General features: G+C 29.3%; 1 protein-coding gene across 5 annotated transcripts in view; it reads right to left on the bottom strand.

The window, feature by feature from the left end:
- Positions 1 to 14,480, bottom strand: part of LOC101893904 (adenylate cyclase type 2) — a 172,539-nt gene that overhangs the window by 12,564 nt on the left and 145,495 nt on the right. For all 5 annotated transcript variants that reach the window (XM_059124069.1, XM_059124074.1, XM_059124071.1 and 2 more), the window contains exons 7-12: positions 12,465 to 12,659; positions 12,103 to 12,330; positions 9,607 to 9,734; positions 5,507 to 5,665; positions 4,559 to 4,691; positions 3,752 to 4,481 (exon numbers count right to left, since the gene is read on the bottom strand). In XM_059124069.1, coding sequence (XP_058980052.1) covers positions 3,752 to 4,481; positions 4,559 to 4,691; positions 5,507 to 5,665; positions 9,607 to 9,734; positions 12,103 to 12,330; positions 12,465 to 12,659 — 1,573 coding nt within the window. The remainder of the gene's footprint in view (positions 1 to 3,751; positions 4,482 to 4,558; positions 4,692 to 5,506; positions 5,666 to 9,606; positions 9,735 to 12,102; positions 12,331 to 12,464; positions 12,660 to 14,480) is intronic.

Raw genomic sequence — 14,480 nt, 5'->3', positions numbered from 1 at the left:
TTTTCATAGGGAAATTTAATCGAAAACCAACTTTAACCTAGAAAATTACTTCGATAACAATAGTTTCTAGGAAAAATAATGTCGATAACAATATTTTTTACGGCAAATGTTATCAATAACAATATTTTTTTAACGCAAGTGTTATCGATAACAACATTTTTTATTTCAAATGTTATCGATAGGGAAAATGTTATCGATAAGAATATTTTATAAAGAAATTCTGTCGATGACAACATTTTTTAAAGAAAATATCGATAACAGTGTATTGTACAAAAATTTGTGAACGAGAACAATATTTTTCATAGAAAAAAAACTATCGATAACAACATTTTCCAATGCTTTCAATAACAATCTTTTTAACAAACGCTATCGATAACAACTTTTTTATTCAAAATACTATCGATAACAACATTTTCCATTAAAAATGCTATCGATAACAACATTTTTTATTTCATATGTCATGATAAAGACATCATCATTGGCAAATGATATCGATAAAATCATATTTTAGGGAAAATGTTATCGATAACAATATTTTTTAAAGAAAATGTTACCGATAACAACATGCTCTTTGAAAATTGTGAGCGATAACAAAATTTTTCGTAGAAAAAACGTTCGATAACAACATTTTCCAATGCTTTCAATAACAATTTTTTTAAAAAATTCTATCGATAACAACTTTTTTATTCAAAATGCTATCGATAACAAAATTTTATATTTCATATTTCTTGAAAAAGACATTATCAATGACAAATGATATCGATAATACCATATTTCAGGCATAATGTTATCGATAACAACATTTTTTAAAGAAAATGTTATCGATAACAACATATTCCATATAAATTGTCAACAACAACAACATTTTCTTTAGAAAAAACTTCGATAACAAAATTTCCTTTTTAAACAGCTATCGATAAGAACGATTTTTATTCAAAATGCTATCGAAATCAAAATTTCCTTTTAAAAATGCTATCTACAACTAATTTTTCTATTCAAAATGCTATCGATAAATGTATTGTATAAAAATTGTCGCTGATAACTATAATTTATATAAAAAACATTCGATAACAAAGAAAAAATCTATGATTAATTTCTATAGGGACGGTTATCGATAATGGATAATTTTTTCAATAAGAATATTTTACGACATCAAAAAAGTTACGATAACAACATTATCCATTATAAATGTTATCGATAACAATATTTTTTATGGTAAATGTATTCAATGACAAAATATCACACAGAATATATGAACGATAACTATATTTTCAATAGAAAATGTGACCGATAGCAATATTTTCTTCGGCAAATGTTATCGATAACAATATTTACTGCAGAAAATTATATCGATAACAACATTTTATATGGAATATAACATCGATGAAAATCATGTTCTTAGAAAATGCTATCGATAACATTATTTCCTACAGAAAATATTATCGATAACAATGCTTTTTATATTTGATGAAATCGATAACAAAATTTTATGTGGAAAATTTCAGGTTCTAAAGAAAATGTGATCGATAACAATATTTTTTTTTGTACAAATGGCAACGTTTGCTTCAGAAGATGTTATCGATAACAACATTTTTCACACTATGCAAAATCGATAACTTAATTTTTTACAGAGAATGTGAAGAATAATAAGACAGTTTCTGGAGAACATATATTCAATGACAAAATATTTTGTAGATATAGCACCATTCTCTTTAGAAAATTTTATCGATACCCATACTTTTTATAGAAGGCGAAACAGATAACAAAGGTTTTTATAGAAAATGTGAAGAATACCAACAGTTTCTAAAGAAAATGTCATCGATAACAATATTTTTTGTACAAATGGCATCGTTTGGTTCAGAAAATGTTATCGATAACAAAATTTTTCACAGGAGGCGAAATCGATAACTCAATTTTCCACAGAGAATTTGAAGAATACCGAAAGTTTCTGTAGAACACATGACCAATGATAAAATTTTTTGTAGAAAATTTTATCGATAACCAGAAATGGTACCAATTTCTACAGAAAATATTTTCGATAACATTACTTTTCATAGAGATTGAAATCGATAACAATACTTTTTATAGAAAATGTGAAGAATACTAAGATTTCTATAGAAAATATAATCGATAACAACATTTTGTGTAGATATTGCATCAGTTTCTTCGGAAAATCTTATCGATAGCAATATTTTTCAAAGAAGGCGAAATCGATAACAAATTTTTCTACAGAAAATGTGAAGAATAACAACAGTTTTTATAAAAAATATGATCGATAACAACATTTTTTGCAGAAATGTCTTCATTTTCTTCAGAAGTTTTTATCGATAACAATACTTTTCAAAGAAGGCGAAATCGATAACAAAATTTTCTGTCAAAAATGTGAAGAATATTAACAGTTTCTATAGAGAATAAGATCGATAAGAAAATTTTATGTAGAAATTGCACCATTTTCTTCAGAAAATAATTTCGATAACAATTATTTTCAAAGAAGCCGAAATCGATAACTAGATTTTCTATCGAAAATGCGAAGAATATCAACAGTTTATATCGAAAATAATATCGATAACAGAACTTTTTGTAGAAATGGCATAACTTTCTTCAGAAAATTAAATCGATAACAATAGAGACGAAATCGATAACAACATTTTTCTGTCGAAAATGTGAAGAATACCAACATTTTATATAGAAATATGATCGATAACAACATTTTTTTGTGGAATATGAGATCGATTACTAAATTAACTACAGAAAGTGTTATCGATAACAACATCTCACATCAAAAATTTGTTCGGTTACAACGTTTTTCATAAAAAAAATGTATTAAACAACAACGTTTTCTACAAAAAAAATGCTATCGATAACAATATTTTTCTATAGCAAATGTAATCGATAACAACGTATCACATCGATATATGAGCGATAACATTATTTTTTTATAAATAATTTGATCGATGATACCATTTTAATGGAAAACTGTGTCGATAACAGTGTTTTCTGTTTCGATAACAATGTTTCCTAGGGGAAAATCTTTCCGATAACAATGTCTTCCACAGAAAAGTGGTTCAGTAGGACCAATTTCTACAAAGAACTTGTTCGATAATGGTGATATTTGTAGAAATATTTTTCGATAACAGTGTTTTTTTGTGGAAAATCTTATCGATAATTGCGTTTTTATAGAAAAATGTTTCCAGAATGGTAATTTTCGGTGGAAAATTTTTCCGATAATTGGGTTTTCTATGAAATATGTTATCGATAATAGGATTTTGTTGCAGAAAATCAATCTTAGAATGAGATTTTCTGTGGAAAATTGTTGTTATAGAAAGAATTGTTTCGATAACAAAGTGTTTTATATAATATTTTTCAAAGAAAATATTTTCGATAACACAACTCAAATAGTAAAATTTTTCCCATTTAATCCCTGTCCATATTTCTCTATCCTTTTCTGGGAATTTTGTTGTTTTTAGAGAAGAGAGAATTGTTTCGATAACAAAGTTTTTAATGGACTATTTTTCGATAACAAAGTAACATATTTTCCATAACAACTCAAAAAGTAGATTTTTTCTTTTTTAAACCCTGTCCATATTTCCCTTGTCCTTTTCCAGGAAATTTTGATTTTTGTCTTTGGCATGCATTTGCATGCCCCTCGATAACAACTCGATTGGCCAACCTAATCGAAACTAGCTGCAAATTTGCATCACAAATATCTACCAGTTCAAATTATTGCCTGAAACTGACACATATTGCTTACCTTGCACCGATAGCTTCCGTTTGCTCTTGGCCTCTGGCATATCCGAAGTCAAGAGATTATTACCCGTTGTGGTTGTTCCTGATGCGGTGGCGGCAGCAGCATTGGTGGAATTAACTGAGTTGGCAATCGCATTACCGTTTAGAGCTGTGGATGAGTCTAGATTTGCCAGAGGATTTTCTGTGATGTGCGTGGCAGGGGTAGAGGTACCGCCACTATTTCCTCCCTCACTGCCACTGGCACTGAGGGCATCCTCATTGGGTAGACTTAGTGAGGATTTGGGTGTAAGGGAGGCATGAGTATTGTTGGCCATCTCTGGGGCTGAATTGTGATTTGCCACCGATTCGGGGAGCAATTGTTGCTGGGGGGAGGTGGAGGCATCCTTTTTATTTCCTTCGTTTTGTCTCAGTTCCACGTTATCCTCATCTTCTTCTTCTTTAATTGACATCGATGTCTTTGTTGAGGATAATTGTGGCAGTTTTGGCTCAGGACTGTTGCTGCCACCACCTGTTGTTGCTGCCACTGCTGCTGGCGGCGGAGAATGGTTGCCCTCCACCCCCTTGAAGTTGACAATGGTCAGGGGTAGAAGTTTCTCCGAGGCCTCAGCATCGGCATTGTGACCACTGCTGTAGACATTGTTGGCTGGCTGTTGATCCATGGCATTTTCGGCCGTCTCCAGGGAGTTGCTGCACTCAATGACACGTGGCACCGGATGCAAGATGTAGCTGGGTTTCTAGAATTACAAAATTAATTATTTTTTAAATTTTGAAAATTTTTTGAAATTAATTTTGAAATAATTTTTTCGTTTACCTTGGGTGGCACAATTAAATAGGTCTCAATTTTATGATCTGCCAAATAGGAATCGCGACTACCGCCATTTCCCTCCTCCACTTCGAATTTGCCATTGAGAAAATCCAATGTTTGTTTGGTGATGTGTACCCGCCTTATATATTAAAGAAAAAAATAAAAAATATCGAAACGGCATTTCCAATAAACCATTGAATTTAAAACGGAAATAATTTGCGAAAATAAATAAAAATAAAATCTCCATTTGAATATTCTCCTCATTTTGCTTTCGTTTCCCATTTGCGGTGAAAATTGGTTCCGCTCGATTGAGTTTTATTTATTTTGGCTTGTTTTTCTTTTTCGTCGATGAGAAAATATTGAATTTAAATTTTGCCGGAGTGGTATTTTAATTGCGACGATTCCCAGCCCAACTCCTTTTTTTGTTGGGAAAATAAAATTTTCAAAAAAAAAAAAAAAATCATGGAAAGGAAATTTTTTTTATTGAAATCGATAAGCATCGATAACCAGACTTTCTATGAAAAAAAAAAAAACAACAGAATTTTTTTTTTAAATATTTTTCCCATCATCAATATCTCCAACAAGTGTTAATCAAACATCCCAATTCGTTTCTTTTTTCAATTAAATGCCAAAGAGCATTTATCGATTATCGATACCTCATATTAAAAACCATTAACTCTCATTTCCATTTCACAAAAAAAACAATCAACGAATTTCGTTTTGTTATTGATATTTCTCCCATATATATTTTAGCAATCCATTGATTATTTTGCCAAAAAAAAAATGACAGCTAGGCAATTTCCTTTTCCCGTTCCGAATCAGCCAAACGAAACCAATTTCCTTTAATACACCTTCTCCGTCTCGTTTGGGAATGGCAAATGCAGAAAGGAAAACAGTAATCAAACGTAGCATAACAAAAAATAAAAAAAAAAACAAAACGAAGCAACAACTTACCCCGCCACACCGCCGCTCTCCATGTGATTCGCCAGTGTAACATCATCGCTCCAAACATCGAATTGCCATTTTCTCAGACCGAGAACACCGCACAAAACATTGCCGGTATGAATGCCGATACGCATATCGACATTTATGCCAGTCGCTTCACGGACATGCCTGGAAAAAAGAGGGAGGTGGATGAGATTTTGGGTGCAAAAGATATGAGTTTTAGATTAAAATCCGTTCGATAACACAATTTTCTATAGAAAATTAAATCGATAATAAACATTTTTCAAAGAAAAGTTTATCGATAACAACATTTTTTAATAGAAAAATTGATCGATAACGAGATTTTCTATACAAAAGTTGGTCGATAACAAAATTTTCCACAGAAAGGTTAATCGATAACAACATTTTCTATGTAAAAGTTAATCGATAACAAAATTTTCCATGGAAAATATGTATATTCTATAGAAAAATTATTCGACAAAAACATTTTCTATGGAAAATTTGGTCGATAACCATATTTTCCCTAGAAAAGTTGATCGATAATAACATTTTCCACAGAAAAGTTGATCGATAACAATATTCTTCGTGGAAAATGTATATTTTCAATAAAAGAGTGGTTCGATAACAAAATTTAATAGAGAAAAGTTGTTCGATAACAACATTTTCTGCATAATCAATTTTTTCGATAACTTTTTATACCGAAAAAATGTTAGATAACAACATTTTCCATAGAAAAGTTGTTCGATAACAACATTTGCTATAGAAAAGTTGTTCTATAACAACATTTTCTATAGAAAAATTGTTCGCTAACAACATTTTCTATAGAAATGTTGTTCGATAACAACATTTTCCATAAAAAAGTTGTTCGATAACAACTTTTTCTATAGAAAAAATTTTCGATAACAAAAAAATCTATTGATAAGTTGTTCGATAGCAACATTTTCTATAGAAAAGTTGTTCGATAACAACATTTTCTATAGAAATATGGTTCGATAACAATATTTTCTATTGAAAAGTTGCTAGATAACAACATTCTCTTTAGAAAAGTTGTTCGATAACTATATTTTCTACAGAAATGTTGTTCGATAACTATATTTTCTAGAGAAAAGTTGTTCGATAACAACATTTTCTATAGAAAATTGTTTCGATAACAACATTTTATACCGAAAAAATGTTCGATAACAACATTATATACCGAAAAAACGTTGGATAACAACATTTTCTATAGAAAAGTTTTTCGATAACAACATTTTATACAAAGAAGCTGTTCGATAACAGCATTTTTCATAGAAAAGTTGTTCGATAACAACATTTTCTATAGAAAATTGTTTCGATAACAACATTTTATACCGAAAAAATGTTCGATAACAACCTTTTTATACCGAAGAAATGTTGGATAACAACAGTTTCTATAGAAAAGTTTTTCGATAACAACATTTTATGCAAAGAAGCTGTTCGATAACAGCATTTTTCATAGAAAAGTTGTTCGATAACTACATTTTCTATAGAAAATTGTTTCGATAACAACATTTTATACCGATAAAATGTTCGATAACAACATTTTTTACCGAAAAAATGTTGGATAACAACAGTTTCTATAGAAAAGTTGTTCGATAACAACATTTTCTATAGAAAAGATGATCGATAACAACATTTTCTATAGAAAAGTTGTTGTCCGATAACAACATGTTCTATAGAAAAATTGTTCGATGACAATATTGTCTACAGAAAAGTTGCTCGATAACAATATTTTCTTTTGAAAAGTTGTTCGATAACAACATGTTCTAAAGGAAAATTGTTCGATAAAAACATTTTCTAAAGAAAAGTTGTTCGATAACAACATTTTCTAAAGAAAAGTTGTTCGATAACAACTTTTTCTATATAAAATCTGGTCGATAACAACATTTTCTATAGAAAATTTGTTCGATAACAACATTTTCTATAGAAAAGTTGTTCGATAACAACATTTTCTATAGAAAAGTTGTTCGATAACAACATTTTCTATAGAAATGTTGTTCGATAATAACATTTTCTATAGAAAAGTTGTTCGATAACAACATTTTCTAAAGAAAAATTGTTCGATAACAACATTTTCTATAGAAAAGTTGTTCGATAACAACATTTTCTATAGAAAAGTTGTTCGATAACTATATTTTCTAGAGAAAAGTTGTTCGATAACAACATTTTCTATAGAAAAGTGTTTCGATAACAACATTTTCTATAGAAAATTGTTTCGATAACAATATTTTCTAGAGAAAAGTTGTTCGATAACAACATTTTCTATAGAAATATGGTTCGATAACAATATTTTCTATTGAAAAGTTGCTAGATAACAACATTCTCTTTAGAAAAGTTGTTCGATAACTATATTTTCTATAGAAATGTTGTTCGATAACTATATTTTCTAGAGAAAAGTTGTTCGATAACAACATTTTCTATAGAAAATTGTTTCGATAACAACATTTTATACCGAAAAAATGTTCGATAACAACATTTTCTATAGAAAAGTTTTTCGATAACAACATTTTATACAAAGAAGCTGTTCGATAACAGCATTTTTCATAGAAAAGTTGTTCGATAACAACATTTTCTATAGAAAATTGTTTCGATAACAACATTTTATACCGAAAAAATGTTCGGTAACAACATTTTATACCGAAAAAATGTTAAATAACAACAGTTTCTATAGAAAAGTTTTTCGATAACAACATTTTATGCAAAGAAGCTGTTCGATAACAGCATTTTTCATAGAAAAGTTGTTCGATAACAACATTTTCTATAGAAAAGTTGTTCGATAATTACATTTTCCATAGAAAAGTTTCTCGATAACAACATTTTCTATAGGAAATTTATTCGATAACAAAATTTTCCATGGAAAAATGGTTCAATAACAACATTTTTTGTAGAAAAGTTGTTCGATAACAACTTTTAGTAACTCGATAACGACGTTTTCCATAGAAATGTTTTTCGATAGCAAAATATTCTGTAAAAAAGGTATTCGATAACAATATTTTCTACCGAAAAAGTGTCCGATTTCTGTGGAAAAGTATTTCGATAATTTTTGTTTCTATGTCCATTAACAACCTTCCCCTTCTCCTCCCGTTCCATTTTCGGACAATCCTTAATCAACCCTTTTTAAAACTTTTGTCACCTTTCCCTTAGCTATATCAAAGCCAAAACTTATTTGATTTTGTCCAAATATCCACCATGCCGACCTCCTTCTGCGAAAAAGGTTCATCAAAACAAAACAATTACTTAACACCAAAATCATTGACCCACCCCTCTTCCTCCCATAAACTGGACAATTTCCAGTTCAATAAATCCTTATTTGAAATCAGAATATTGATTAAACCGAACAAACGATTTTAACTTTTCAACATTTTTTCTTTTTCGATACCAAGATTAAATCAAATTTGTTTGAATATTTATACCTCATTGCCCTGTGGAGGCCTTGGCAATTTGTTAAAATTCAAATAAATTTTCCAAAGATTACCGAAAGACTTTTGTATATCCTTTGGGTGTCATGAATGTTTCCTCTCCCCCAACCCCCGTACTTCGTCTCATCATGCCTGGGATTTGATGTTTTTTTTGTTTGCCCTGGCCATAGATTCTTGTCGTGTTTTGTTGTCTAACACCTGGTAAATATTAAAAACAACAAGTGTTTGTCATGTCCTGATAATGTTGGTGTTGGTGTTTTTGTTGTTTTTTATGTTGTTCATGACTTTAATCAATGTCGTTGGTGAGTCCTCTTTCCATTGCCTGTTCGACTGTCGGTGTTAGTGTTGGCAGGTTTGTCACAACCACAGTTGCCATGTGTGTTGATTTTATTATGTCTGCCTATTTGGTCGGAAGGAAGCAAGGAGAGGGTGTGTGTGTGGGTGCGAGGGTGTATGTGTGTGTGTTGATTTGTTTATATTAGAATCCAATAACAATTTGTTTACATTTACAAAGTACATCGCCGATGTCATCTACATAAATATTGTACTCTGCAAATGTTTACTAAGGTGTGGGAATTTGGTTGGACATACATGTGTGTGAGTGGGTGTATGTGTGTGTGTGTGTGTAGGCTGTTATGGAGAAGGTGTTTGATTTCGTTCATCACTACATACCTGATGGCATCAATCATCTGCAGACCCATATTGACACAATTGGATGCATGTTGTGGCCTGGAGATGGGCAGGCCAGAGACGCAGTAGTAACAATCGCCCAAGATTTTGATGCGAAGACAGTGATTTTCCTGTAAAATGCAAGAAATTTATATTATAGTGCAGAAAACAATTCGATAACTAAGTTTGTTATGGAAAATGTGGCCGATAACATGTCTTTTATTGGAAACTTGTTCGAAAAGTAAGGATAAGTTGTTCGATAACAACATTTTCTATAGACTAGTTGTTCGATAACAAAATATTCTAACGAAAAGTTGTTCGATAACAACATTTTCTATAGAAAAGTTGGTCGATAACAACATTTTCTACAGAAAATTTGATCGATATCAAAATTTTCTATAGAAAAGTTGTTCGATAAAAAGTTGTCCGATTACAAAATTTTCTATAGAAAAGTTGTTCGATAACAAGATTTTCTATAGAAAAGTTGTTCGATAACAAAATATTGTAAAGAAAAGTTGTTCGATAACAACATTTTCTTAAGAAAAGTTGTTCGATAACAACATTTTCTTAAGAAAAGTTGTTCGATAACAACATTTTCTATAGAAAAGTTGTTCGATAACAACATTTTCTTAAGAAACGTTATTCGATAACAACATTTTCTATAGAAAAGTTTTTCGATAACAACATTTTCTATAGAAAAGTTCTTCGATATCAACATTTCCTAGAGAAAAGTTGTTCGATAACAACATTTTCTAAAGAAAACTTGATCGATAACAACAGTTTCTATAAAAAAGTTATTCGATAACAACTTTTTCTACAGAAAATTTGTTCGATAACAACATTTTCTATAGAAAAGTTGTTCGATAACAACATTTTCTATAGAAAAGTTGTTCGATAACAACATTTTCTATAGAAAAGTTGTTCGATAACAACATTTTCTATAGAAAAGTTGTTCGATAACAAGGTTTTCTATGGAAAAGTTGTTCGATAACAACATTTTCTATAGAAAAGTTTTTCGATAACAACATTTTCTATAGAAAAGTTGTTCGATAACAACATTTTCTACAGAAAAGTTGTTAGATAATAACATTTCCTATAAAAAAGTTATTTGATAACAACATTTTCTGTAGAAAAGTTGTTCGATAACAACATTTTCTATAGAAAAGTTGTTCGATAACAACATTTTCTATAGAAAAGTTGTTCGATAACAACATTTTGTGTAGAAAAGTTGTTCGATAACAACATTTTCTATAGAAATGTTATTCGATATCAACGTTTTCTAGAGAATAGTTGTTCGATAACAGTATTTTCTATAGAGAAATTGTTCGATAACAACATTTTCTATAGAAAAGTTGTTCGATAACAACATTTTCTATAGAAAAGTTGTTCGATAACAACATTTTCTATAGAAAAGTTGTTCGATAACAACATTTTCTACAGAAAAGTTGTCCGATAACAACATTTTCTATAGAAAACTATTTCGATAACAACATTTTCTACAGAAAAGTTGTTCGATAACAACATTTTCTAAAGAAAACTTATTCGATAACAGCATTTTCTAATGAAAGGTTGTTCGATAACAATATTTTCTATAGAAAAGTTGTTCGATAACAATATTTTCTATAGAAAAGTTGTTCGATAACAACATTTTCTATAGAAAAATTGTTCGATAACAACATTTTCTATAGAAGAGTTGTTCGATAACAACATTTTCTATAGAAAAGTTGCTCGATAACAACATTTTCTATAGAAAAATTTTTCGATAACAGCATTTTCTAATGAAAGGTTGTTCGATAACAACATTTTCTATAGAAAAGTTGTTCGATAACAACATTTTCTAAAGAAAAGTTGTTCGATAACAACATTTTCTACAGAAAAGTTGTTCGATAACAACATTTTCTATAGAAAAGTGGTTCGATAACAAAATTTTCTATCGAAAAGTTATTCGATAACAGCATTTTCTATAGAAAAGTTGTTCGATAACAACATTATCTATAGAAAAGTTGATCGATAACAACATTTTCTATAGAAACGTTGTTCGAGAACAACATTTTCTATAGAAACGTTGTTCGATAACAACATTTTCTATAGAAACGTTGTTCGATAACAACATTTTCTATAGAAAAGTCGTTCGATAACAACATTTTCTATAGAAAAGTTGTCCGATAACAACATTTTCTATAGAAAAGTTGTTCGATAACAACATTTTCTATGGAAAAGTTGTTCGATAACAACATTTTCTATGGAACAGTTGTTCGATAACAACATTTTCTATGGAAAAGTTGTTCGATAACAACATTTTCTATAGAAAAGTTATTCGATAACAACATTTTCTATTAAAAAAGTTGTTCGATAACAACATTTTCTATAGAAAAGTTATCCGATAGTTTTCGATAACAACATTTTCTATTGAAAAATTGTTCGATAACAACATTTAATATAGAAAACTTGTTCGATAACATCCTTTTCTATTAAAATTTTTTTCTATCTCTCACTCACCTGAGCAATCTGATCGAAACGCCCAAACAAATCATTCAAAGTCTTCACCAAATCACTGGCCGTCAATTGTTCCGACAACGGTGTAAAATTCACAATATCCGCATACAGAATGGACACATTGTTGTGACGCTGGACATGTAGCTCATGGAAACGAGTGGCCGATGAGTTGCTTTGACCCCCCGCCCTTTGGCAGGCATCTGCCATTTTCAGCATAATGCTGCGTTTAACCTAAAATTAAATTCCGCACAAATAAATCGAAATAAATTCTTTAAATTGTTGCCACATTGTTGGACAAAATTATCTACAATATTTGTTATTGTGTTTTTTTTTGTTGTTGCCACAGATGTAAGCACTTGACTAACCTCTGCGGCAATATAAGCTGGTATTACGCTCAGCAGCAGCTGCTCCTGTTGTTCACGTTCGCATTCGAGTTTGACGCGTTGTTCGATGCCGGTTCGCGTGCCATCGACGGTACGTGTGTGGGCTGCATCGGACATGATGCGATAGTAGAGACCGGAAACGGATGCACTGGCCAGCATTACAATTTCGCCGAATAGCTGCAACAAAGGAAAAAAAAACAATAACGACAAAATTAATGAAAATGAAATATTTTTTTTCGTTTAGTGGGTTTTGTTTTAAAAATAACAACAATTTAAGCTGCTATTTTTCGGGGAAATAGAGATTAAAAGAGCTTAACATTTAATGTCAGATTGCAATGGATTTGTTGGTCATTGTTGAGTAGAGAAAATAGGATTTGAATTTAAGGCTACACTTAATCAGTCAACCCGTTAGCGATGAGTTTTTTTATAAAAAAATAATAATTTACATTGATTCTTGTTATCGATAACTTTTTTTACAAAAAATATATTTTTTTAAAGAAACAGTTGTTAGCGATAACTTTTTGTGCAAAAAAGTGGCACTCGATTACATTTTCTTTGGAAAAAGTTTTTATCGATAATGTTTTCTTTAGAAAAAGTTTTTATTGACTTCCATTTTCTTAAAAACATTGTTATCGATACATTTTTCTGTAGCAAAATTTGTTATCTACAAATTTTTCTTTAAGAAAACTTGTAATCGATTTCTTTAGAAAAAATATATTATCGATTACTTTTTTTCTAGAGAATGTTGTTATTGACATTTCGAGAATATTGTTATCGATAGCTAATTCTTTAGAGAAAGTTGTTATCGATTACTTTTATTATAGAAAATATTCTTGAGAAATATTTCTTTAGAAAATGTTGTTATCGATAACTTTTTTTTTTGCAAAAAAGGTGGTAATCGATTATATTTTTTTGAAAAAGTTTGTTATCGATAACATTTCCTTTAGAAAAACTTCTAATAGATTTCCATTTTCTTAAAAAAAAAATTTGTAGAAAAAGACGATTTCTTTAGAAAAGATTATTATCGATAACTTTTTTTAGATAATGTTGTTATTTATATTTCGAGAATATTATCATCGATAACTCTCTTTTTTTACAAAAAGTTGTTATCGATTACTTTTATTATAGAAAATATTGTTATAGAGAAACATTTCTTTAGAAAATGCTGTTATCGATAACTTTTTCTGCAAAAAAGTAGTAATTGATTACACTTCCTTTAGAAAAACTTTTTATCGATTTCGATTTTCTTAGAAAAAATACTCTGTAGATAAAGTTGTAAAAGAAAAGAAGAATTATTACCGAAAACTTTTTTTAAATAGTTTTATCGATAACTTTTTATACAAAACATTGCTATCGATACCAAAATTCTTTAGAAAAAGAGGCTATCGATAACTTTTCTTATATAAAATATTTGTATCCATCATTTTTTCTTTAGAAAATACTGTTTTCGATATTTTATGTTTTGAAAATGCTGTTTATTCAGAAAATGTTGTTGCCAATAAATTCTCTTATAGAAAAAGTTGTTATCGATAATTTTTTTTTATAGAAAATTGATTTTCGATAACTTTTGGTAAAGATAAAATTGTAGTTGATCATTTATTTAATGAATCTTTATTATCGATTACTTTTTTAGTGAAAAAAATTGCTAGCGATATTTTTTTCTTTAGAAAATATTTTTTATCGATAAATTTTTCTTTTGAAATATTTTTTTCATTGGGAAATATTGCTATCGATAACTTTTTCTTTGAAAAAAGTAGTTATCGATAACGTTTTTTACTTTATAACAAGGTGTTATCGATTGACATTTACTTAGAAAATATTGTTATCGATAACTTTTTCTGTAAAAATGTTTTTTATCGATAATTTTTTATAAACATCCTTATTATCGATAACAATTTCTTTAGAAAAAGTGTCCATCAATAACTTTTTTTAAATAGTTTTTATCGATATTTTTTTTATAGAAAATATATTTATCGATCATTTTTTTCTTTAGAAAAT

The sequence above is a fragment of the Musca domestica genome, unplaced genomic scaffold (genome assembly GCF_030504385.1).
Source record: "Musca domestica strain aabys unplaced genomic scaffold, Musca_domestica.polishedcontigs.V.1.1 27, whole genome shotgun sequence".
Lineage (NCBI taxonomy): Eukaryota > Metazoa > Arthropoda > Insecta > Diptera > Muscidae > Musca > Musca domestica.
The sequence above is the reverse complement of the archived record's forward strand: the minus strand, read 5'-3'. Positions and strand labels throughout refer to the sequence as shown.